General features: G+C 35.0%; 1 protein-coding gene across 2 annotated transcripts in view; it reads left to right on the top strand.

The window, feature by feature from the left end:
* Nucleotides 1-26,504, top strand: part of DNAH14 (dynein axonemal heavy chain 14) — a 575,377-nt gene that overhangs the window by 276,314 nt on the left and 272,559 nt on the right. For both annotated transcript variants that reach the window (XM_030936505.1, XM_030936506.1), the window contains one exon: nt 11,145-11,360. In XM_030936505.1, coding sequence (XP_030792365.1) covers nt 11,145-11,360 — 216 coding nt within the window. The remainder of the gene's footprint in view (nt 1-11,144; nt 11,361-26,504) is intronic.

The raw sequence follows: 26,504 nt of genomic DNA on the forward strand, positions 1-26,504 counted from the left end.
TGACAAAGGGCTAATATCCAGAACCTACAAAGAACTCAAATTTACAAGAAAAAAACAAACAACCCCATCAAAAAGTGGGCAAAGGATATGAACAGACATTTCTCAAAAGAAGACATTCATACAGCCAACAGACACATGAAAAAATGCTCATCATCACTCGCCATCAGAGAAATGCAAATCAAGACCACAATGAGATACCATCTCACACCACTTAGAATGGCAATCATTAAAAAGTCAGGAAACAACAGGTGCTGGAGAGGATGTGGAGAAATAGGAACACTTTTACACTGTTGGTGGGATTGTAAACTAGTTCAACCATTATGGAAAACAGTATGGCGATTCCTCAAGGATCTAGAACTAGAAGTACCATATGACCCAGCCATCCCATTACTGGGTATATACCCAAAGGATTATAAATCATGCTGCTATAAAGACACATGCACACGTATGTTTATTGTGGCACTATTCACAATAGCAAAGACTTGGAATCAACCCAAATGTCCATCTGTGACAGACTGGATTAAGAAAATGTGGCACATATACACCATGGAATACTATGCAGCCATAAAAACGGATGAGTTTGTGTCCTTTGTAGGGACATGGATGCAGCTGGAAACCATCATTCTCAGCAAACTATCGCAAGAACAGAAAACCAAACACCGCATGTTCTCACTCATCGGTGAGAACTGATCAATGAGATCACTTGGACTCAGGAATGGGAACATCACACACCGGGGCCTATCATGGGGAGGGGGGAGAGGGGAGGGATTGCATTGGGAGTTATACCTGGTGTAAATGATGAGTTGATGGGTGCTGACGAGTTGATGGGTGCTGACGTGTTGATGGGTGCAGCACACCAACATGGCACAAGTATACATATGTAACAAACCTGCACGTTATGCACATGTACCCTAGAACTTAACGTATAATAATAAATAATAAAATCAAATTAAAAAAAATGAATCATAGTGAGTGGGATTTTTAACTTAAATCTCAAACTGATCATTACTAGTTAAATAAACTATTGTGTATTCATTTTGTATCTAGGCATCTTAATAAATGAACTTTTAATTTCTTATTGTGTTTAGGTATCAATTGAATTATCTGCAAATGAAAATAATATTGTCTCTTTTTGAATATTTATATAACTTCTATTCTCATCTTAATGAATTAACTTTTTAAGACAATGTTAACTATAATATTTGTTCCTTACTTTATCGGGATTGTATTTAATATTTATGCATTTAATATGATATTTGACCTTGGTCGCTGATAAATATTCCTTTTCACACTTTGGAACTTTCTATTCCCACTACACTTTGGTTTATTTGACTGTTACAATTTATTAAATTATTTTCAACATCTATTTCTTAAATCTTTTAACTGAATAATGTAATAAACTATGTTGATTTATTAATGTTAACTTGTCTTTGAATTCCTTGCATAGTGCCTACTTAGTCATGATATATTTTTATTCAATATAAAGTCAGACTCCACTAAATAGTATGTACTTCAACTACTTAGTGATTTATTGTTGGTAACATATTCCAAAAATTTAGAAATTCAGATTATTGGTTATGTGGATTTTTTTTCAGTTAGTGGGAAATACCCTGCTTCAAGATGATACACGTAGTAGTTCATACTCTTTTCTCTTTTCCCTTCATGCAAATTTTCCTTCCTGAAAGATCTCAATTAGCTCTTACACAGTTATAACTAATAAAAGGCAAATTATCACAGCAATAATAATAATCACTAATATGTATGGACTACATAAAAAGGTCCAAGCAGAGTGCTAAAACACTTTTGCATGAATTATCTTATTTAATTCTCACAACAACAGTGAAGACAGTAATTTGCTTTATTGAAAACAGTTTTTTAAGTCCAAAAGTAGTATGTATTATTGTGAGAAATTTGGAATATAAAATGTGAAGAAATAATCACCTAGAGTAATAATACAGTAAAATGTGAAAACAGTAACATGTGAAAACATATTACTGTGTTAGCTTTGATTATTTATTCTACACTAAATGTATTTTGAAATAACTGAGATAGTACCATGTATAATAAATCTTAGTTTTTCCAACCTTGGAATTTTCACCTAATGTTATATGCTGAGAATTAACCTTATGACATTAAACATTTCTGACAAGTATCCCAATTACTGTATTCTGTATATATGACTATACTACAATTTATTTAATGATTCTCACATGTTTGATAGTTTCAAATTTTTGTTTTTTAAAGATATAATTGTAATAAACATACTTAAGAATGGTGGTAGGACCTGAGGTAATGGAATTATTTTGGTCATCCTTAGTTTATGACTTTCTTCTTATTGGTCTGTTCAAGACCTTCTCTTTATTTCAGTGTAGTTTGTTTAATTTATTTACCTTATTTCCTTATCTTTCTTTTTCCTCCTCATCATAGGAATCCTCCTTGCTATATACCTTTAGATATGTGTGTGTCCTTAAAAGTTTGATACCCAGTAATGTAATTGCTGGTTGGCAGGGTATAACTTCACCATGTACTGCCAGGTAAAATTCACACACATTAGATAAACCATTTTAAAGTGTACATTTTGGTGACATTTAATGCATTCACAATGTTATGCAATTACTACCTCTCTCTAATTTCCAAATATTTTTATCACCCCAGGAAAACACCCCTTTCTCATTAAGAAATCAGCCCCTATTCTCCTATCTTCCCATTCCCTGGAAGCCACTAATTGGTTTTCTGTTTCTATAGATTTGCCTATTTTGGCAGAGATGTATGTATAGATATGTATATATCTAGGTTGTTTCTACCTTTTGGTTGTAATGAATATTACTGTTGTAAACATTTGTGTACAAGTTGAGTAGACATATGCTTTCATTTCCCTTGGATGTATACCTAGGAGTAGAATTGTTGGGTCATATGGTAATTCTGTGTTTAGCTTTTTGAGGAACCACCAAAGTGTTTTGCACGGTAACTACATCATTTTAAATTGCCATTAGCAATGTGTGAGGCTTTTTATTTCTCCATATCGTCACCAACATTTATTATTTCCCATGTTATTTTCCATTCTAGTGGATGTGAAGCACTATCTCATTGTAGTTTTGGTGTTGAATACCTTGTCATATGCTTATTGGCCATTTGTATATCTTCTCTGGAGACATGTCTGTTCATGTCTTTGTCCATTTTTAAATTATATTGTTGTCTTTTTGTTGTTCAGTTGTGAGTTCTTTATATGTTCTGGACACAAAACTCTTATCAGATTGTGATCTGCAAATATTTTTTTCCTGTTTTGTGAGATGTCTTTTCCCTTTCTTGATGTGAAGTGTAGGGGTCCAACTTCATTCTTTTACATAGGGATATCCAGCTTTTCCTGTACCATTTGTTAAAGTCTATTATTTTCCCCTACTAAGTGGTCTTGGCATTTTTTGTTGAAAATCAGTTGACCACAGATGTTTGGGTTTGTTTCTGGTCTCACAGTTCTAAATTTTTCTGTATGTCTTTCCTTATACCTGAATATATATGTTGTGATTGCTATATGGTTTTATATAGTAGTCTTCCTGTATCCATGGTTTTACTTTGCAAAGTTTCAGTTACTCATGGTCAACTGTGGTCCAAAAGCATTAAATGGAAAATTTCCGAAACAAACAATTCATAAGCTTTAAACACTACATTACAATGCCTACATCATTCACCTTAGTTCATCTCTTTATATTGGCATTTTATTATATCATCATCACAAGAAGAGTGAGTACAGTACCATAAGACATTTTGAGGGAAAAAAACATGACATTCATATCAGTTTTAGGTTATTACATCATATTGTTTTACTTGTTCTATTAATTATTAACATCTTACTGTGCCTAATTTATAAAACTTTATCACAAGTATGTATCTATAGGGAAAATCATAATATATAAATAGTTCTGTAATATCTGTGGTTTCAGGCATCCACTAGGTGCCTTGGAATGTATCCCCTGTGGATAAAGGGGTATTACTGTAGTAAGTTTTGAAACTGATAAGTGCAAGTTCTCCAACTTTGTATTTTGGTTTTTGGATATTTGGTTATTTGGGGCTCTGTGCAATTCCACATGAATTTAAGGATTGGCTTTTCCATTTCTGCAAAAAAGGCCGTTGGAATTTTGATACGAATTACGTTGATCCTGCAGATCATTTTGGTGAACACTACCATCTTAACAATAAAGTTTTCCAATTGACGAACACAGATGTCTTTCCATTTTTGTATCTTTGATTTCTTCTGCAAAGTTTTCTAGTTTTCAGTATACGAATCTTTCTCCTATCATTAAGTTTATTCCTAGGCATTTTATTCTTTGGAATCCTTGTCTTATTCCTGATTTCAGTCTTTCACCAATTGATTACAGTGCTAACTGTTGAGTTTCATAAATACCCCTTATCATGTTAAGGAAGTTTACTTCTCTTCCTAGTTTTCTGAGTGTTTTTTTTACCATGAAAAGCTGTGAAATTTTGTCAAATGCATTTTCTTTGCCTTTTGACATGATTGTGTGATTTCTTTCCTTCATTTTACTATGGTAGTGGGTTACATTGATTGATTTTCTTATGTTGAACCACCCTTGCATTCCTGGGATGAATCCCACTTGGTCTTGGTGCATAATTCTTTAAATGTGCTGTTGGATTCAGTTTGCTAGCATCTTTTTGAGGATTTTTGCATATATATTCTTAAGGGCTATTGGTCTGTAGTTTCCTTTTCTTGTGCCATCTTTGGATATGGTATGATAGTAATCCTGACCTCATAGAATGTATTAGTATTTCCTAGTTTTCTTTTCTTTTCTTTTCTTTTCTTTTCTTTTTGCAAGAGTTTGAGTAGGATTGATGTTAATTCTTCTTTAAGTGTTTGGTGGAATTTACCTACCATTTGTAGTGGGACTGCTCTTTGTTGGAAACTTTTGATTATTGAATCAAACTATTTTTTATGGATCTTTTGAGATTTTCTATTTCTTCAGTCAGTTTTGGTAATTTGTGTGTTTTTAGGAATTTGTCCATTTCATCTTGCTTGAAAAAATTTTGTTTTACTTTCAAACTGTGTATTTGAACTATTGTCTTTGGGTCTAAAGTCAGTCTCTTGTATGCAACATATATTTGGATCATGTTTCTGTTTCTTCATTATACTAATTTCTTCTTTTAATTGGCAAACTTAATCTATCATTATGCCACTTTCTTCTTTTAATTAGCAAACTTAGTCTATTTTATTTTGATTATTGATGATGGACTTTTGCCTTTTTGTGATTTTGTTCTATGTCTTGTATCTTTTTTGTTTCTCAATTCCTCCAAAATTGCCTTTTATGTTTGATTTTTTCTTTTATTATTATTATTATTATTATTATTATTATTATTATTATACTTTAAGTTCTAGGGTACATGTACATAACGTACAGGTTTGTTACATATGTATACTTGTGCCATGTTGGTGTGCTGCACCCATCAACTCATCAGCACCCATCAACTCGTCTTTTACATCAGGTATAACTCCCAATGCAAACCCTCCCCCTTCCCCCTCCCCATGATAGGCCCCAGTGTGTGATGTTCCCCTTCCAGAGTCCAAGTGATCTCATTGATCAGTTCCCACCTATGAGTGAGAACATGCGGTGTTTGGTTTTCTGTTCTTGCGATAGTTTGCTGAGAATGATGGTTTCCAGCTGCATCCATGTCCCTACAAAGGACGCAAACTCATCCTTTTTTATGGCTGCATAGTATTCCATGGTGTATATGTGCCACATTTTCTTAATCCAGTCTGTCACAGATGGACATTTGGGTTAATACCAACTCTTTGCTATTGTGAATACTGCCGCAATAAACATACGTGTGCATGTGTCTTTATAGCAGCATGATTTATAATCCTTTGGGCATATACCCAGTAATGGGATGGCTGGGTCATATGGTACTTCTAGTTCTAGATCCTTGAGGAATCGCCATACTGTTTTCCATAATGGTTGAACTAGTTTACAATCCCACCAACAGTGTGAAAGTGTCCCTATTTCTCCACAACCTCTCTAGCACCTGTTGTTTCCTGACTTTTTAATGATTGCCATTCTAAGTGGTGTGAGATGGTATCTCATTGTGGTTTTGATTTGCATTTCTCTGATGGCGGGTGATGATGAGCATTTTCTCATGTGTCTGTTGGCTGAATGAAGGTCTTCTTTTCAGAAGCGTCTGTTCATATCCTTTGCCTACTTTTTGATGGGGTTGTTTGTTTTATTCTTGTAAGTTTGTTTGAGTTCTTTGTAGGTTCTGGATATTAGCCCTTTGTCAGATGAGTAGATTGCAAAAATTTTCTCCCATTCTGTAGGTTGCCTGTTCACTCTGATGGTAGTTTCTTTTGCTGTGCAGAAGCTCTTTAGTTTAATTAGATCCCATTTGTCAATTTTTGCTTTTGTTGCCGTTGCTTTTGGTATTTTAGATATGAAGTCCTTGCCCATGCCTATATCCTGAATGGTATTACCTAGGTTTTCTTCTAGGGTTATTATGGTATTAGGTCTAACATTTAAGTCTCTAATCCATCTTGAATTAATTTTCGTATAAGGAGTAAGGAAAGGATCCAGTTTCAGCTTTCTACTTATGGCTAGCCAGTTTTCCTAGCACCATTTATTAAATAGGGAATCCTTTCCCCATTTCTTGTTTTTGTCAGGTTTGTCAAAGATCAGATGGCTGTAGATGTGTGGTATTATTTCTGAGGGCTCTGTTCTGTTCCATTCGTCTATATCTCTGTTTTGGTACCAGTACCATGCTGTTTTGGTTACTGTAGCCTTGTAGTATAGTTTGAAGTCAGGTATCGTGATGCCTCCAGCTTTGTCCTTTTGACTTAGGATTGTCTTGGCAATGCGGGCTCTTTTTTGGTTCCATATGAACTTTAAAGCAGTTCTTTCCAATTCTGTGAAGAAACTCCTTGGTAGCTTGATGGGAATGGCACTGAATCTATAAATAACCTTGGGCAGTATTGCCATTTTCACGATATTGATTCTTCCTATCCATGAGCATGGTAGGTTCTTCCATTTGTTTGTGTCCTCTTTTATTTCACTGAGCAGTGGTTTGTAGTTCTCCTTAAAGAGATCCTTTACATGCCTTGTAAGTTGGATTCCTAGGTATTTTATTCTCTTTGAAGCAATTGTGAATGGAAGTTCATTCCTGATTTGGCTCTCTGTTTGTCTGTTACCAGTATATAAGAATGCTTGTGATTTTTGCACATTAATTTTGTATCCTGAGACTTTGCTGAAGTTTCTTATCAGCTTAAGGAGATTTTGGGCTGAGACAATGGGGTTTTCTAAATATACAATCATGTCATCTGCAAACAGGGACAATTTGACTTCTTCTTTTCCTGACTGAATACCCTTGATTTCTTTCTCTTGCCTGATTGCCCTAGCCAGAACTTCCAACACTATGTTGAATAGGAGTGGTGAGAGAGGGCATCCCTGTCTTGTGCCAGTTTTCAAAGGGAATTTTTCCAGTTTTTGCCCATTCAGTATGATATTGGCTGTGGGTTTGTCATAAATAGCTCTTATTATTTTGAGATACGTTCCCTCAATACCGAATTTATTGAACGTTTTTAGCATGAAGGGCTGTTGAATTTTGTCAAAGGCCTTTTCTACCTCTATTGAGATAATCATGTGTTTTTTGTCTTTGGTTCTGTTTATATGCTGGATTACGTTTATTGATTTGCATATGTTGAACCAGCCTTGCATCCCAGGGATGAAGCCCACTTGATCATGGTGGATAAGCTTTTTGATGTGCTGCTGGATCAGGTTTGCCCGTATTTTGTTGAGAATTTTTGCATCAATGTTCTTCAGGGATATTGGTCTAAAACTCTCTTTTTTTGTTGTGTCTCTGCCAGGCTTTGGTATCAGGATGATGTTGGCCTCATAAAATGAGTTAGGGAGGATTCCCTCTTTTTCTATTGATTGGAATAGTTTCAGAAGGAATGGTACCAGCTCCTCCTTGTACCTCTGGTAGAATTCAGCTGTGAATCCATCTGGTCCTGGACTTTTTTTGGTTGGTAGTCTATTAATTATTGCCTCAATTTCGGAGCCTACTATTGGTCTATTCAGGGATTCAGCTTCTTCCTGGTTTAGTCTTGGGAGAGTGTAAGTGTCCAGGAAATTATCCATTTCTTCTAGATTTTGTAGTTTATTTGCATAGAGGTGTTTATAATATTCTCTGATGGTAGTTTGTATTTCTGTGGGGTCGGTGGTGATATCCCCTTTATCATTTTTTATTGCGTCTATTAGATTCTTCTCTCTTTTCTTCTTTATTCATCTTGCTAGCGGTCTATCAATTTTGTTGATCTTTTCAAAAAGCAATCTCCTGGATTCATTGATTTTTTGGAGGGTTTTTTGTATCTCTATCTCCTTCAGTTCTGCTCTGATCTTAGTTATTTTTTTCTATTGTTACATTTGGATTCCTTCTTTATTTCCTTTTCATTTTTTACTCATTTTTAAAATAGTTACCTGGGTGATTGCAGTTAACATCTGTTAGGGTCTGAATTGTGTCCCCCTACCCAAAATTCATGTGTTAAATCTCCAACCCACAGTACCTCAGTTTGTGTCTCCCCTTATTCATGGGGAATACATTTCATGATCCCCAGTGGATGCCTGGGACCACAGATAGTACTGAAACCTATATATACTATGTTTTTTCCCATACATATCTATTATGAGGTTTAATTTATAAATTTGACATGGTAAAAGATGAACAATGAAAACTGATAATAGAACAATTTTTAAAAATATGATGTAATAAAAATTATGTGAATGTGGTCTCTATCTCTCAAAATATCTTATTGTACTGTACTCACCCTTCTTGTGTTTTGTCGATCTGATAACTGAGTTGTTACTGAGTGACTAATTAGCAGGTAGATTTAAGTCCCAGGTGGGACAGAGCGAGATGATGCAAGATTTCATGAAACTACTCAAAATAGCGTGAAATTTAAAACTTACAAATTGTTTATTTCTAGAATTTTGCATTTAATATTTTTGGACTGCAGTTAACCACAGGTAAATGCAACTGCAGAATGTGAAACTATAGAAAAGGGAGGATTACAGTATATTTGGAGATACAATCTTTAAAGAGGTGATTAAGTTAAAATGAGGCTATTACAGCAGGCCCTTATCCAATTTGACTTGTGTACTTATAAGAAAAGGAAATTTACAAACACAAAGAGACATCAGAGGTGCGTGTATGCACAGAGAAAAGACCACATGAAGACTCAGTGAGAAGGCAGTTATTGGCGGGTCAAGGAGTGAAGCCTTTGAAGAAATCAAACCTGCTATCAACTTGATCTTAGACTTTTACTCTTCAGAACTGTGAGAAAATAAATTTGTTGTTTAGGTTACCCAGGCTGTGATATTTTGTTGTGGCAGCCCTAGCAAACACTTATCTACCAATCTGGTAGAACTGATACCAACTTAACTTCAATAGCAGACATTAATTCTGCTCCTTCCCAGCTCTGTTCCCTGCTTTATGTTGTTACAAACTGTATCTTTATATATTGTGTACCCATTAATATAGATTCATTATTATTGTTTATGCATTTTTTAATTATATAGGAAAAAAGAGGAGTTACAAATTAAAAATTAAATAATAGTGGCTTTTATATTTACCTTAACCATAGATCTTTATTTCTTCCTGTGAGTCTGAGTTTTTGTTTATTTTTTTTTCATTTGAGCCTGAAGCATTTATCCCTTTATCCATTCCTTCAGCATTTTCAGTAGGGCAGTTTTCCCAGGGATGATTTATTTAGCTTCTGTTTATCTGAGAATGCCTTAGTTTGTCCCTCACTTTCATAGGATGGTTTAGCTGCATACAGAATTCTTGGTTGACAGTTTTGGTTTTTGGTTTGTTTGTTTTAGCACTTTGTATCATCCTCTGCCTTCTGGCCTTTGTACTTTCTGATGAGAATTGACTTCTAATTTTGCTGAGGATCCCTTGTATTGCCTCTCTCCTGCTACTTTAAAGATTTGCCTTTGGACATTAATAGTTTGATTATAATGTGTGGATCTCTTTGTGTTTTTTTTTCTTGGTGTTTCATGAGTTCTTAGATTTGTATTTTATATCTTTCATTAATTGAAAAATTTTGGGCCAGTATTTCTACCAACATTTTTTTCTACTTTTTCTCTCTTTTCTTATTCTGGAATTCCTATAATGTATAGATTGATATGTTTTATGGTATTCCATAGGTCTCTTGGACTCTATTTATTTTTCTTTCTTCTCTTGAAATGAGTAATTTCAGCTTCCTTCAGGTTTGCTCATTCTTTTTTCTCTCTGAGAAAACTCTATAAACTCTATAAACTTTTTTATTTTTTCAACTCTATAAACTCTATTTGGTTCCCTTTTATTATTTCTATCTCCTTAATGGTAGTTCCTACTTGTTCTTACACTGCTTTCCAGTTTCCTCACAGTTGCTCTGTGCTGGGGTAGTTTTTGACTGATTAGCTGTGCCTGCTCTGAGCCTAGTGATCAAGCTAAGATGAAGGTTTCAATTCATCGCAGGTCTTTCTGCATACATCTTGATGCATATGGCTTTCAGAATTCCCCTATATGAATATCTAAATTTCCCAAAGATTTTACCCAAGCTTTTCCCTGAGGCCTTATATGGTCTGTCATATGTTTCTACCTGTCATCTCTTGCCCTAGGCTTCCACAGGTCTGTAATCTCTCTGAAGAAGTGCCTGCCAATTTTTCTGCCTGACATCTGAGGTACGTAAAACGAGACCAGATATTCTGGCAAAACAGGTTAAAATATTGCAAATAAGGTTTATTTCAGGGCCAATTCTGACCTTAAGCTTAAAAGTGTTTTCTACTGTCTCTCACTTCTATACTCAACCCAGTCCCCAGACACATTACATGCCAGTTTATATACTGTGTTCCTGGATTAGACAAAGATTTTTTCCCATTTTTTCTGGGGGTACTGTTTGTAGGATTACAGTTTTTTTAAAAGAATGATTTGTATATTATGGTTAATTTTAACAAGTCAATATTTACTGTTCCTTGTAAATTGCTACCTTTATATAGTCTTTTTTTGGTGTGAAGGATTTCTCCTGTAACCTTTTAATAATAAGAATGCAAATAAACTAAATAATTGCTCTATAGTTAGTGTCTTTAAAAACTACACTGGATTTTTCTCAGATTTCAGGAAGAAAAGGAAAAGTAGACATTTGTGTTTTAAATCCAAAGTGTATCACTCTCAGTGAACTATATGGACAACTGGATCCTAATACTATGGAATGGACTGATGGATTATTATCAGCAACAATTCGAAGTTATGTATATTTTAACACACCAAAGAACTCCAAGAAAGACATTGATCTCAGACTAAAATCAAGAATCTCAGATTTATCCAATGTAAGTTTAGTGTTGAATTAATATTTTTATTTAACTAATGTGGATTATTTAATTGCTTATCCAAAGACTGATGTTAAAACATCGTTATATATCTAGTAGTGTAAAAATAAGTTTTAAAATGTTATGAATAGTTTTTAAAAAGAAAAAAATTGTAAGTTATTAAAAAATGGAAAATCTCCCATTCAATTTTAAAATGGTCAGTAAATGAAAGAATGAAGTTAAAGAAATTTGCTTTTAAAGGAGCACAAAGTGAATTAAGTTTGAATGGAAAATGATCTAGTGATTGCAGCACCTCCAAAATACCTTACAAACTAACGAAACTAAAAAACTCTTTGTTAGAAAAGTGAATAAAGTATTTGATAGAAAATTCATCACAGAATAAATATAAATGGCAAAAAGGAAAATTTTTATTCTCATTAGCATTAACTAGAGATTACTGGTCAATTTCATTAGATAAAACACATTAACAAAGAGATGATGTTTAAAACCAAACAGAGAAGCCAGGTGTGGTGGCATAAACCTGTAATCCCAGTTCCTCTGGAGGCTGAGGCAGTAGGGTCACTTAAGCCTGGCAGTTCAAGACCAGCCTGGTCGATATCACAAGACTCCATCTCAAATAATAAGAATAAATATTAAAACTAAATAGATTAATTAAGATTTTTAAAATGGGAAAACAATATTTCACATTTACTAGATTGTGAAATAGAAATTCATATGTGTCTGGAGATAATATTGGGAATATGTACTGAGATTTAAAACCAGACATTCCTTAATATGAAGGAAATAAAATTGTATTGGGTTGTTGCTATTTTTATATTGGCATGAGAATCCTTTCTACATTAAAAAGTAATTAATCATTTATCTGTCATATGTGCTACACATATTTTCTCCAATGTATGAAAATGTTTATCAGTATATTCTTTGATAGACTATAACTTTTCAATCACACCCCAAAAAGGTTATTCTAAGTCTACGATTATTATGGTAAATTGATAGTTGCATAATAAAAAAGATATAGTAAACCTATTTAAACCTTTGATCTGTGTGTAATTTATTTTAGTGTAAGTGAATTTTTCCAAAATGGAAATTTTTTCTGACACAATTGAGCAACTCATCTTTTTCCCACTAACATAAAATGATACTAGATACTTATATCTGGGTCTATTTCTGCATTCTTTACTCTGCCTGTCTGTGGCCAGCAAAAAGAAACAATTTTAATTATACTGACTTTATTATAGGTTTTACTATCTAGAATAATAGTCTGTCTTTATCAGTCTTCTTTTTCAAGATTTATTTCATAGTTGTTCTGCAACTTATGTTTGTTTCCCCTTTGCAAGAATTGCTTGAGTTTTTTTTTAAGTTCTCAGGTAGTGGAATCTTTATGTTGTTGCTGATTTTATTATTATATTGTCTTTTATTGCATTGTAATTAGAGAATATTGGCTCTGATGTTTGTCTTATTTTTAGGATAGTTTAGCATTTGCTTAATAATATGAAATAATATTTGCATTTTTATAGGCAGGTTTATTCCATTTACATTACTGGTTGTAACATATGTTTGGGCTTATTGTTGTTATTTGTTTTATATTATGATTCTTTTAAATTATCCAGTGTGTATTTTCTTTGCTTTGATTTCTTCATTCCCTCTGATAATTTGGAAGATCCATAGTCTATTTTATTCTCCTTGGTGTTACTTTTATAGCTATGATTTTATATAATACCATTAATTTTCCATTTAGATGGTATCTATGACACTTTTATCATGTATGTAATCATGAAATTAGTATACTTTTCCTTGTTCCCACTTCCTTTTTGATTTTTCTGCCACCTGATTTGGGCAAATTATATTGTTATTACTTTATTCTTACTTTTGCTCATTGTTTTAACTATAAATTGGTTTATGATTATATTATTTCACTTTTCAGTTTTAAATAATTACTTGGAATCACCAGCACCCTGCTTTTAGATGAAAATATTGATGTAAGCAAATGACTTCTCACCTTTTTTTCACATCCGACTTTTACTAGTTACACTGTTGTATCATCGTGACAGATTACATCTGCATTCTTCACAATAGCCACGTTTTTGGAAATAAAGACTCATTAATATAGAAATGGTAATTCTTCATGTATTGAGCTATAAATGCAATGCAGTTTTAATCAAAATTTTATCAGGTTTTGTCAAAACAGCCTTGTTAAGATATAATTCACATGTTACAAAATTCACACATTCAAAATATACAATTCAACAGTTTTTTAGTATATTCCCAGAGCTGAACAACCATCACCATGACCTAATTTTAGAACATTCTCATTAACTCAAAAGTAAACATTCTAATCACTGACATTCACTGCCCATTCCCAAATCACCATCTTCTCCCGCCTCCCCAACACCAGCCTTAGGAAACCATTAATCTACTTTCTATCTCTATAGATTTTTTATTCTGGACATTTCATATAAATTAAGTTATATAATATGTAGTCTTTGTGATTAGCTCTTTGGCAAAGCATAGTGTTTTCACGGTGGGCCTGTGGCACCTCATATAACAGTGCTTCATTACTTTTTATTGCTGAATAATATTCCATTGTACTGATACAACTAACATTTTGTTTATCCTTCAGTTGATGGACACATGGGTGGTTTCTATTTTTTGCTATTATAAATAGTGTTGTTATGATCATTTGCATACCAGTTCTTGTGTGAATGTGGGCTTTCATTTCTTATATATATACAGATTAGAGTAGAATTACTGGGTCACATGGTCACTTTATGCTTAACATTTTGAGGAATTGCCAAACTATTTTTTATAGAGGCTGCCTTCTCTCATTTCTCTACAGCCTCAAAACAATTGTGATTGTCTATTTTTTAATTACAGCCAGTTAGTGGTTGTGCAGTGGTAAGTCATATCCTTTAGTGTGTATTTGATTTGCATTTTCCTGATGGCTAATGATGTTGAGTGTATTTTTATGTTGCTGTTGGCCATTTGTATATTTCCTTTGGAGAATGTCTGTTCAGAGCCTTGCCTATTTTCAATTGCTTACTTACCCTTTAATTATTGAGTTTTAAGAGTTATTTTTCAATACACATTCCCATTCAGATATATGATTTGCAAATATTTTCTCTCATTCTGTAGGTCATCATTACTTTCTTTGATGGAATTTTTTACAGGACAAAAGTCTTTAACTTTTTTCTTTTTTTATCATTTGTCTTAATATCATATCATTAAAAAGTTTGCATAACTGACAGTCACAAAAATTTATTTCTGTGTTTTACTTTAGGAGTTTTATTGTTTCAACTAATATGTAGGTCTTTGGTCCATTTTGGGTCAATTTTTGTGTGGGGTGTAAATCAGGGACCCCCTCATTCTTCTCTATGTGGATATCCAGGTGTTCCAGCAATATTTGTTGAAAAGACTGTTCTTTCCCTCCATGAAATTATCTCGACACCCTTATAAAAAAAATCAGTTGATCATAAATGTAAGGATTTATTTCTGGATTTTCTGTTCTGTACCATTGATCTATATGTCTGTGTTTCTGTAAATACTACGCTTGATTGCTATAGCTTTGTGGTAAGTTTTGAAATAGGGAAGTGAGATGATTTTTTTTAAGACCTTGACAAGCTGTTTCCAAAATTTATGTGGAACATACATGGTCCATGACACTCCTGAGTAAGAGAAAGGATTAGGGTGGTAAGACATACCACATATCAAAAAGTATTATAAAATTAGGATAAATCAATGTGATATTGTTGCAGAAAAAGATGGCAATTATAAAATAATATGTGCCTATGACATAATGTGAAAATATACAGAGAAAAAGTTGACAAAATTTAATGGAGAAATTGACAACTGTGCAATCATAGATTTTATTACATCTTTCTCAGCAACTGATAAGCAATATGGCACAGTGGCTGTGATAAAATTCTTTGTACTAATAATTTTGAGTTAGAAGTTTAAATAGAAAAAATTATGCTAAAAGTGGTACAAATCTATAAAATACAGTTCGATAAATGTAGAAGAAAGGAGCTTGTCCTATGGAGAGTGGGGCAGGGAAACCTATATAATTAAGAAAACTTGAATAAATGAAAGATGCACCACATTCCCATATGGAAGACTTCCATCATAAAAATACCAATCCCTACCAAATTAATGTATACAATAATATCTTTCTAACCAAAATCTCAGTGTTTTTTTTAAAAAACTGACAAATAAGGAAGGCAGAGCAACATGGCCAAATAGAAGCCTCCATAGATCATCCCCACTTGCCCACAGGAACACAAAATTTAAGAAATATCTACACAAAAATTCACCTTCATAAGAACCAAAAATGAGGTATGTGATTGTAGTACCTGGCTTTAATTTCGTACCACTGGAGAAGGCACTGAAGAGGGTAAGAGAGACAGTCTTGAATTGCCAATGTCATTGGTCTGCCATCCCCTGGCAGCAGCTGTGTGGTATGGAGAAAAAATCTGTGCACTTGGGAAAGGGAGAGCATAGTGACTATGGGATTTTGCATTGGAACTCAGTGCTGCCAGCACCAGACAGAATTCAGCCAATGCCCATGAAAGGAGTACTGAGACTTGCCCTAGCCAGAGGGTAGTAGCCCATCCCAGTGGTCAGAACTTGAATTGCAGCAAGCCTTGTCACGATAGGCTAAAGGACTCTGACGTCCTAAATTAACTCGACAGGCAGTGTAGGCCATAAAGGACTGCAACTCCTAGGCAAGACCTAGCGCTATGATGGGCTTAGAGCCAGTGGACTTGGGGGGCATGAAACCTAGTGAGACACCAACTGGGGTGGCAAAAGGAGTGCCTGCACCACACCTTCCCCAACCCCAGGCTGTGCAGCTCACAGATCCAAATGTGATTCCTTCATCGTGCTTGAGAAGAGTGGGAAGAGTAAGGAGAACTTGGTCTTACAACTTGAATACCAACTCAGTCACAGTAGGATAGGGCACCAGGCAGAGTTGTGAGGCCCTAACTCCTGGATGACATATGTAGGCACACCCTGGGACAGAAGAGAACCCACTGCCTTGAAGGCAAGACCCAGTCCTGGCAGGATTCATTACTTAGTGACTAAAGATCCCTTGGACCCTAAATAAAGAACAGCAGTAGAAAAAAGAAGCTAAAAATTTTAAATATATATATATATATATATATATATATATATATATATATATACCAAATAAATAACCTAATGATACATCTTAAAGAACTAGAAAGGCAAGAGTGAACCAAACCCAAAATTGATAGAAGTAATAAAGATCAGAGCAGAAATAAATAAAATTGAACTGAAGGAAACTATAAAAAAGATCAACAAAATGAAAAGTTGATTTTTTGAAAAGAGAATGGACATTTACTCTAAGAAAAAAAGAGGACCCAAATATTTAAAATCAGAGATGAAAAAGAAGACACAACAATCAATACTGCAGAAATTCAAAGGATCATTAGAGGCTACCATGTGCAACTATATGCCAGTCAGTTGGAAACCCTAGAATAAATGGATAAATTCCTATACGCAGACAATCTACCAAAACTGGATCATGACAAGACCTGAACAGACCAAAAACAAGTAAAATTATCAATGCCATAATATAAAGTCTCCTAGCAAAGAGAACCCCAAGAACTGATTACTTCACTGCTGAATTTTATCAGACATTTAAAGAACTAATACCAGTCCTACTCAAACTATTCCAAAAAATATAAGAAGAAGGAATGCTTCCAAACTCTAAGGCCAGTATCACCCTAATACTGAAAGCAAAGACACATCAAAAAAGAAGAGTACAGGCCCATATCCCTGGTGAAAGTTGATGCAAAAACCCTCAATAAAATATTTGCAAAACTAACTCAACAACACATAAAGAAGATCACTCATCATGACCAAGTGGAATTTATCCCAGGGATGCAAGAATGGTTCTACAGATGCAAATCAATCAGTGTGATACTGATTGATTCTGATACATCACATCAACAGAATGAAAGACAAAAACATATGATCATTTCAATTGATGCTGAAAAAGGATTTGATACCATTCAACATCGCTTTATCTTAAAAACTGTCTAAATACTGGAACATACTCCAACACAATACAAGCCACATATGACAGACCCACAGCTAATATCACACTGAATGGGGAAAAACTGAAAGCTTTTTCTCTAAGGTCTGGAATAAGAAAAAGATGCCCTTTTCTACCACTGTTATTCAACCACTGTTATTCACTGTTATTCACTGTTATTCAGCTCCTATCTAGAGCAATCAGACAAGTGAAGGAAATAAAGCCCCTCCAACTTGGAAAGAAAGAAGTTATTTTTGTTTGTAGATGATATTATCTTATACTTGGAAAAACTTAAAGACTCCATCAAAAACTATGAAAACTGATAATATCACTAAAGTTGTGGGATAAGATCAGTACACTAAATTCAGTAGCATCTCTACATGCCAACAGTGAATAATCTGAAAAAAAATTCAAAAGTTATTATCATTTATAATAGCCACACATGAAATTAAATACCTAAGAATTAATTTAACCAAAGGAGTGAAAGATTTTTACAATGAAGCCTATGAAACATTGATGAATCAAATAGGACACAAAAATGGAAAGATATTCCATGTTTATGGATTGCAGGAATCAATATTGTTACAATGTCAGTACTACCCAAAGCAATCTACACATTCATTACAGTCTCTATTAAAATAGTAATGACATTATATACAGAAATAGGAAAAACAATTCTAAAATTTATATGGAGCTACAAAAGACCCAGAATAGCCAAAGCTATCCTGAGCAAAAAGAACAAAACTGGAAGAGTCACATTACCTGACTTAAATTATACCACGGAGCTATAGTAGCCGAAACAGCATGGTACTGGCATAGAAACAGACATTGACTAGTGCAACAGAATAGAAAACCTAAAAACAAATTCATATAGATCTATAGTGATCTCATTTTGATAAAGGCACCAACAGCATACTTGGGAAGACATTCACTTCCATAAATTTTGCTGAGAAAACTAGATATCTATATCTAGATATAGATATCTAGACTTAAATCTAAGATCTCAACCTATGAAACTACTAAAAGAAAACATTGGAAAACTCTCCAGAACATTGGACTGGCAAAGATGGCAAAGATTTCTTGAATATTCCACAAGCACAGAAAACCGAAGAAAAAAATTAGATCACATCAAGTTAAAAAGCTTTTGCACAGCAAAGGAAACAATTAACAAAGTAAAGAAACAACCCACTGAATGGGAGAAAATATTTGCAAACTATCCATCTGACATGGAATTAGTAACCAAGATATATAAGGAGCTTAAACAACTCTGTAGGAAAAAAATCTAATTATCTAATTTAAAAATGAGCAAACGATCTGAATAGACATTTCTCAAAAGAAGACATACAAATGGCAAACAGATATTTTAAAAGGTACTCAACATCATTGATCATCAGAGAAATACAAATCAAAACTACAATGAGATGATCTCATCGCAATTAAAATGGTGTTTATCTAAAGAGAGGCAATAACAAATGCTGTTGAGGATGTGGAGAAAAGGGAATGCTTGTATATTGGTGCTGGGAATATAAATTAGTACAACCACTATGGAAAACATTGTGGAGGTTCCCTAAAAAACTACAAATAGAGCTATAATATGACCCAGCAATCCCACTGCTGGGTATATACCCAAAAGAAAGGAAATCAGTATAATCAAGAGATATCTGAACTTTTATGTTTATTGCAGCACTAGTCACAATAGCCATGAATGGAAACAACCTAAGTATCCATCAACAGATGAATGGATAAACACAATATGGTACTCATATGCAAGGGCGTACCAACCAGCCAAAATAGAAATGAGATCCTGTCCTTTCCAACAACATGGATGGAACTGGAGGTCATTACGTTAGGTGAAATAAGCCAGGCACAGAAAGACAAACTTTATATGTTCTCAATTATTTGTAGGAACTAAAAATCAAGCAATTGAATTCATGGAGATAGGGAATAGAATGAGGGTTACCTCAGGCTGGGCAGGGTAGTGTGGTGGGCTGGGGAATTGCTAGTGCATACAAAAATATAGTGGGATACAATGAATAAGACCCACTATTTACTAGCATGATAGGGTTGCTATAGTTGATAATAATTAATTCTACATTTTTAGTAACTAAGAGTATAATTGCATTGTTTGTAACACAAGGGATAAATCCATGAGGCGATGGAAGTCCCATTTACCTTGATGTGATTATTACACATTGTATACCTGTATCCAAATATCTCCTGCATCCAATAAATATGTACACCTACTACGATCAGACGAACACCAGATCTCTTGGCAGAAACTCTATAAGCCAGAAGAGAGTGGGGACCAATATTCAACATTCTTAAAGAATTTTCAACCCAGAATTTCATATCCAGCCAAACTAAGTTTCATAAGTGAAGGAGAAATAAAATTCTTGTCAGACAAGCAAATGCTGAGAGATTTTGTCACCACCAGACCTGCCTTACAAGAGCTGCTGAAGGAAGCACTAAAAATGTAAAGGAACAACCAGCACCAGCCATTGCAAGAGCATGACAAATTGTAAAGACCATCGATGCTAGGAAGAAACTGCATCAACTAATGAGCAAAATAACCAGCTAACATCATAATGACAGGATCAAGTTCACACATAACAATATTAACCTTAAATGTAAATGGGTTAAATGCTCCAATTAAAAGACACAGACTGGCAAATTGGATACAGAGTCAAGACCCATCAGTGTGTTGTATTCAGGAGACCCTCTCACATGCAGAGACACACAGAGGCTCAAAATAGAGGGATGGAGGAAGATCTACCAAGCAAATGGAAAACAAAAAAACGCAAGTGTTGCAATACTAGTCTCTGATAAAACAGACTTTAAACAAAGATCAAAAGAGACAAGAACATTACATAATGGTAAAGGGATCAATTCATCAAGAAGAGCTAACCTAAATATATATGCACCCAATACAGGAGCACTCAGATTCATAAAGCAAGTCCTTAGAGATTTACAAAGAGACTTAGACTCCCACACAATAATAATGGGAGACTTGAACACCCCACTGTCAACATTAGACAGATCAACAAGACAGAAAGTTAACAACGATATCCAGGAATTGAACTCAGCTCTGCACCAAGCAGACCTGACAGACATCTACAGACTCTCCACCCCAAATCAACAGAATATACATTCTTCTCAGCACCACATTGCACTCATTCCAAAGTTGACCACATAGTTGGAAGTAAAGCACTCCTCAGCAAATATAAAAGAACAGAAATTATAACAAACTGTCTCTCAGACCACAGTGCAATCAAACTAGAACTCAGGATTAAGAAACTCAAAACCGCTCAACTACATGGAAACTGAGCAACCTGCTCCTGAATGACTACAGGGTACATAACGGAATGAAGACAGAAATAAAGATGTTCTTTGAAACCAATGAGAACTAAAATATAACATACTAGAATCTCTGGGACACATTTAAAGCAGTGTGTAGAGGGAAATTTATAGCACTAAATGCCCACAAGAGAAAGCAGGAAAGATCTAAAACTGACACCCTAACATCACAATTAAAAGAACTAGAGAAGCAATAGCAAATACATTCAAAAGCTAGCAGAAGGCAAGAAATAACTAAGATCAGAGCAGAACTGAAGGAAATAGAGACACAAAAAACCCTCCAAAAAATCAATGAATCCAGGAGCTGGTTTTTTTGAAAAGATCAACAAAATTGATAGACCACTAGCAAGACTAATAAAGAAGAAAAGAGAGAAGAAACAAATAGATGCAATAAAAAATGATAAAGGGGATATCACCACTGACCTCACAGAAATACAAACTACCATCAGAGAATATTATAAACACGTCTGTGCAAATAAACTAGAAAACCTAGAAAAAATGGATGATTTCTGGAAACTTAAACTCTCCCAAGACTAAACCAGGAAGAAGTTGAATCCCTGAATAGACCAATAGCAGGCTCTGAAACTGGGGCAATAATTAATAGCCTTCCAACCCAAAAAAAGTCCAGGACCAGACTGATTCACAGCTGAATTCTACCAGAGGTACAAGGAGGAGCTGGTACCATTCCTTCTGAAACTTTTCCAATCAATAGAAAAAGAGGGAATCCTCCCTAACTCATTTTATGAGGCCAACATCATCCTGATACCAAAGCCTGGCAGAGACACAACCAAAAACAGAGATTTTTAGACCGATATCCCTGATGAACATCGATGCAAAAATCCTCAATGAAATACTGGGAAACCAAATCCAGCAGCACATCAAAAAGCTTATCCACCATGATCAAGTGGGCTTCATCCCTGGGATGCAAGGCTGGTTCAACATTCGCAAATCAATAAATATAATCCAGCATATAAACAGAACCAAAGACAAAAACCACACGATTATCTCAGTAGATGCAGAAAAGGCCTTTGACAAAATTCAACAGCCCTTCATGCTAAAAACTCTCAATAAATTCGGTATTGATGGAGCATATCTCAAAATGATAAGAGCTATTTATGACAGACTCACAGCCAATATCATACTGAATGGGCAAAAACTGGAAAAATTCCCTTTGAAAACTGGCACAAGACAGGGATGCCCTCTCTCACCACTCCTATTCAACATAGTGTTGGAAGTTCTGGCCAGGGCAATGAGGCAAGAGAAAGAAATCAAGGGTATTCAATTAGGAAAAGAGGAAGTCAAATTGTTCCTGTTTGCAGATGACATGATTGTATATTTAGAAAACCCTATCATCTCAGCCCAAAATCTCCTTAAGCTGATAAGAAACCTCAGCAAAGTCTCAGGATACAAAATCAATGTGCAAAAATCACAAGCATTCTTATACACCAGTAACAGACAAACAGAGAGTCAAATCAGGAATGAACTTCCATTCACAATTGCTTCAAAGAGAATAAAATACCTAGGAATCCAACGTACAAGGGATGTAAAGGACCTCTTCAAGGAGAACTACAAACCACTGCTCAGTGAAATAAAAGAGGACACAAACAAATGGAAGAACATACCATGCTCATGGATAGGAAGAATCAATATCATGACAATGGCCATACTGCCCAAGGTAATTTATAGATTCAGTGCCATCCCCATTAAGCTACCAATGACTTTCTTCACAGAATTGGAAAAACCTGCTTTAAAGTTCATATGGAACCAAAAAAGAGCCTGCATTGCCAAGACAATCCTAAGCCAAAAGAGCAAAACTGGAAGCATCACGCTACCTGACTTCAAACTATACTGCAAGGCTACAGTAATCTAAACAGCATGGTGCTGGTACCAAAACAGAGATCTAGACCAATGGAACAGAACAGAGCCCTCAGAAATAATACCACAATTCTACAAACATCTGATCTTTGACAAACCTGAGAGAAACAAGAAATGGGGAAAGGATTCCCTATTTAATAAATGGTGCTGGGAAAACTGGCTAGCCATAAGTAGAAAGCTGAAACTGGATCCCTTCCTTACACCTTATACAAAAATTAATTCAAGATGGATTAGAGACTTAAATGTTAGACCTAAAACCATAATAACCCTAGAAGAAAACCTAGGCAACACCATTCAGGACATAGGCATGGGCAAGGACTTCATGTCTAAAACACCAAAAGCAATGGCAACAAAAGCCAAAATTGACTAATAGGATCTAATTAAAATAAAGAGCTTCTGCAGAGCAAAAGAAACTACCATCAGAGTGAACAGGCAACCTACAGAATGGGAGAAAATTTTTGCAATCTACTCATCTGACAAAGGGCTAATATCCAGAACCTATAAAGAACTCAAGCAAATTTACAAGAAAAAAAAAAACCATCAAAAAGTGGGCAAAGGATATGAACAGACGCTTCTCAAAAGAAGACATTTACACAGCCAACAGACACATGAAAAAATGCTCATCATCACTGGCCATCAGAGAAATGCAAATCAAAACCACAAGGAGATACCATCTCACACCAGTTAGAATGGCAATCATTAAAAAGTCAGGAAACAACAGGTGCTGGAGAGGATGTGGAGAAGCAGAAACACTTCTGCACTGTTTGTGGGACTGTAAACTCGTTCAACCATTGTGGAAGACAGTGTGACAATTCCTCAAGGATCTAGAACTAGAAATACCATTTGACCCAGCCATCCCATTACTGGGTATATACCCAAAGGATTATAAATCATGCTGCTATAAAGACACTTGCACATATATGTTTATTGCAGCACTATTCACAATAGCAAAGACTTGGAACCAACCCAAATGTCAGTCAATGACAGACTGGATTAAGAAAATGTGGCACATATACACCATGGAATACTATGCAGCCGTAAAGAAGGATGAGTTTGCGTCCTTTGTAGGGACATGGATGCAGCTGGAAACCATCATTCTGAGCAACCTATCCCAAATACGGAAAACCAAACACTGCATGTTCTCACTCATAGGTGGGAATTGAGAACAGTGAGAACACTTGGACACAGGAAGGGGAACATCACACACTGGGGCCTGTTGTGGAGTGGGGGTAGTGGAAGGGATAGCATTAGAAGATATACCTAATGTAAATGAGTTAATGGGTGCAGCATACCAATATGGCACATATATACATATGTAACAAACCTGCATGTTGTGCACATGTACCCTAGAACATAAAGTATAATAAAAAAGTGTATATTTACAGTATACAACATGATGTTTTGATATATGTTTACATTGTGGAGTGATTACCACATTTGCAAAATTAACATATCCATCACCTTACATAGTTACCTTTTTTAGTGAGAATATTTAAGATCTACTCTTAGCAATTTTCAAGTATGTAATACTTTATTGTTAACTGTAGTCACTATGCTCTAGATCTCCAGAACTTATTTAGGCTGTCTAAATGAAAATTTATATTCTTTGACCAACATCCCCCATTTCCTCTCACCTCACCCCCAGCTCCTGGCAACCACCATTCTACTGTCTGCTTCAATTAATTCAATTTTCTTAGATTAAGCAAAATTATGCACTGTTTGTCTTTCTGTGCTTGGCTTATTTCACTTAACGTAATGACCTCCAGGTTCATCCATGCTGTCACAATTCACAGGATTTTCATATATATATACCACATTTCCTATCCATTCATCCACTGATGGACATGTAGGTTGATTCCACATCTTGGCTATTGTGAAAAGTGCTTCAATGAACATGGGAGTATAGAGTTTTCTTTGACGTACTATTTTTATTCCTTTGGGTATATAGCCCGTAAATGGATTACCAGGTAATTTGGCATTTCTATTTTTAATTTCTCATGGAACCTCCAAATTGTTTTTTATAACATCTAATTTACATTCCCACCAACATCATAACAAACGTTCCCTGTCACCACATCCTCACCAACGTTTATTATCTTTTGTCTTTTTGATAATAGCCATTCTAAAAGCTGTGAGATGGTAGCTCATTGTAGTTTTAATTTACGTTTCCTTAATGAGCATTTTATCATATACCTGTTGGCTATCTATATGTCTTCTATGAGACATATTTATTCAGATCTTTTGTCCAATTTTTTTTTTTCGAGACGGAGTCTGGCTCTGTCACCCAGGCTGGTGTTCAGTGGCACAATCTTGGCTCACTGCAAGCTCCACCTCCCAGGATCATGCCATTCTCCTTCCTCAGCCTCAAAAGTAGCCGGGACCACAGGTGCCTGCCACCACACCTGGCTAATTTTTGTCTTTTTAGTAGAGATAGGGTTTCACTGTGTTAGCCAGGATGGTCTCGATCTTCTGACCTCAGATCCACCCACCTCGGCCTCCCAAAGTGCTGCGATTACAGGCATGAGCCACTGCACCCGGCCCCTTTGTCCAATTTTTAATTGGGTTATTTGTTTTCTTCCTGTCAAGTTGTTTGGGTTCCTTATAGATTTTGAATACTAGCTCCTTATTAGACATATAGTTTGGAAATACTTTCTCCCATTTCATAGGTTGCCTCTTCACTCTGATGTTTGCTATGCAGAAGCTTTTTAATTATGTAATCCCATTTGTCTATTTTTGCTTTTGTTGCCTATGCTTTTGAGGTCATATCCAAAAAATTGCCCAGACAAATGTCCTGGAGGTTTTCCTTTATGTTTTCTTCTGGCAGTTTTATAGAGTCAGGAATTACATTTAAGTCTTTAATCTCTTTTCAGATGGTTTTTGTGTAGATGTAAATTGAATTCAATTTCATTATTCTGCATGTAGATATACAGTTTTCCCATGTCATTTATTGAAGATGCTATCCTTTCCCCATTGTGTATTCTTGGCACCTTTGTTGAAGACCAATTGACTATTAATATGTGGGGTTTTTTTTATTTTTAATTGGGTGATTTTATTTTAAGATTTATTTGTAAGTGTAAGTGTCCAAGAGTTTGAGAGAATCTGGGCAGAAAATCATAGTACTTTAGAGTTCTAAAATATTTTAAGTAAACTTTAGAACAAATCCAAATTGTAATCACAACAAATACTGACACAGAATAGAGTCCAGAAACATATGCAAACATAAAAAGAAATTTGATAATACAACTAAAATAATATTTCTAATCAGTAAGGAAAGCTTTGCATATTTAGTCCTCTGTAAAGTTTGCTATTTTCCTATGTGAAAACATAGACTCCTATCTCTTCCTTAGGCAGAAATAAAATTCCAGATTAGTGAACAATCTAAATGTACAAATAAAATTATAGACATACCATAATATTTAAGGGCATGTTCTCAGTTAGGAAGTCCTTATCTAAGACTGGACACCCAGAAATCATAAATAAAAAATAAAAGTATTTGACTATAAATATATATGAAAATTTTGCAATAGTTACAACAAACAAAGTTAAAGCAAACCACAATCAATAATAAAATATTTACAAAACTGACAGACCATGAGTTAATGTCCCTAACATGAAAAAAGAACTTCAAAAATGAATAAGGGGGAGAGAGCCAAGATGGATGACTAGATGCAGCAAGGAGGAACATCTCCCACTGAGAGAAAAGAACATAGAGTACACTCTGAGCAGCTTTTCAGAGAGAAGACATTGAGGGTGGACAGGGGAAGGGCACAGACTGTGGGCTGAAGGGAGAGGAAGCTGGAAACCCTGCATGGGGCAGCTGAGCACTGACACTGGCCTTAGTGTCCACTGTGTAAGGGGTGAGT

Source organism: Rhinopithecus roxellana, chromosome 8 (assembly GCF_007565055.1).
Source record: "Rhinopithecus roxellana isolate Shanxi Qingling chromosome 8, ASM756505v1, whole genome shotgun sequence".
NCBI lineage: Eukaryota > Metazoa > Chordata > Mammalia > Primates > Cercopithecidae > Rhinopithecus > Rhinopithecus roxellana.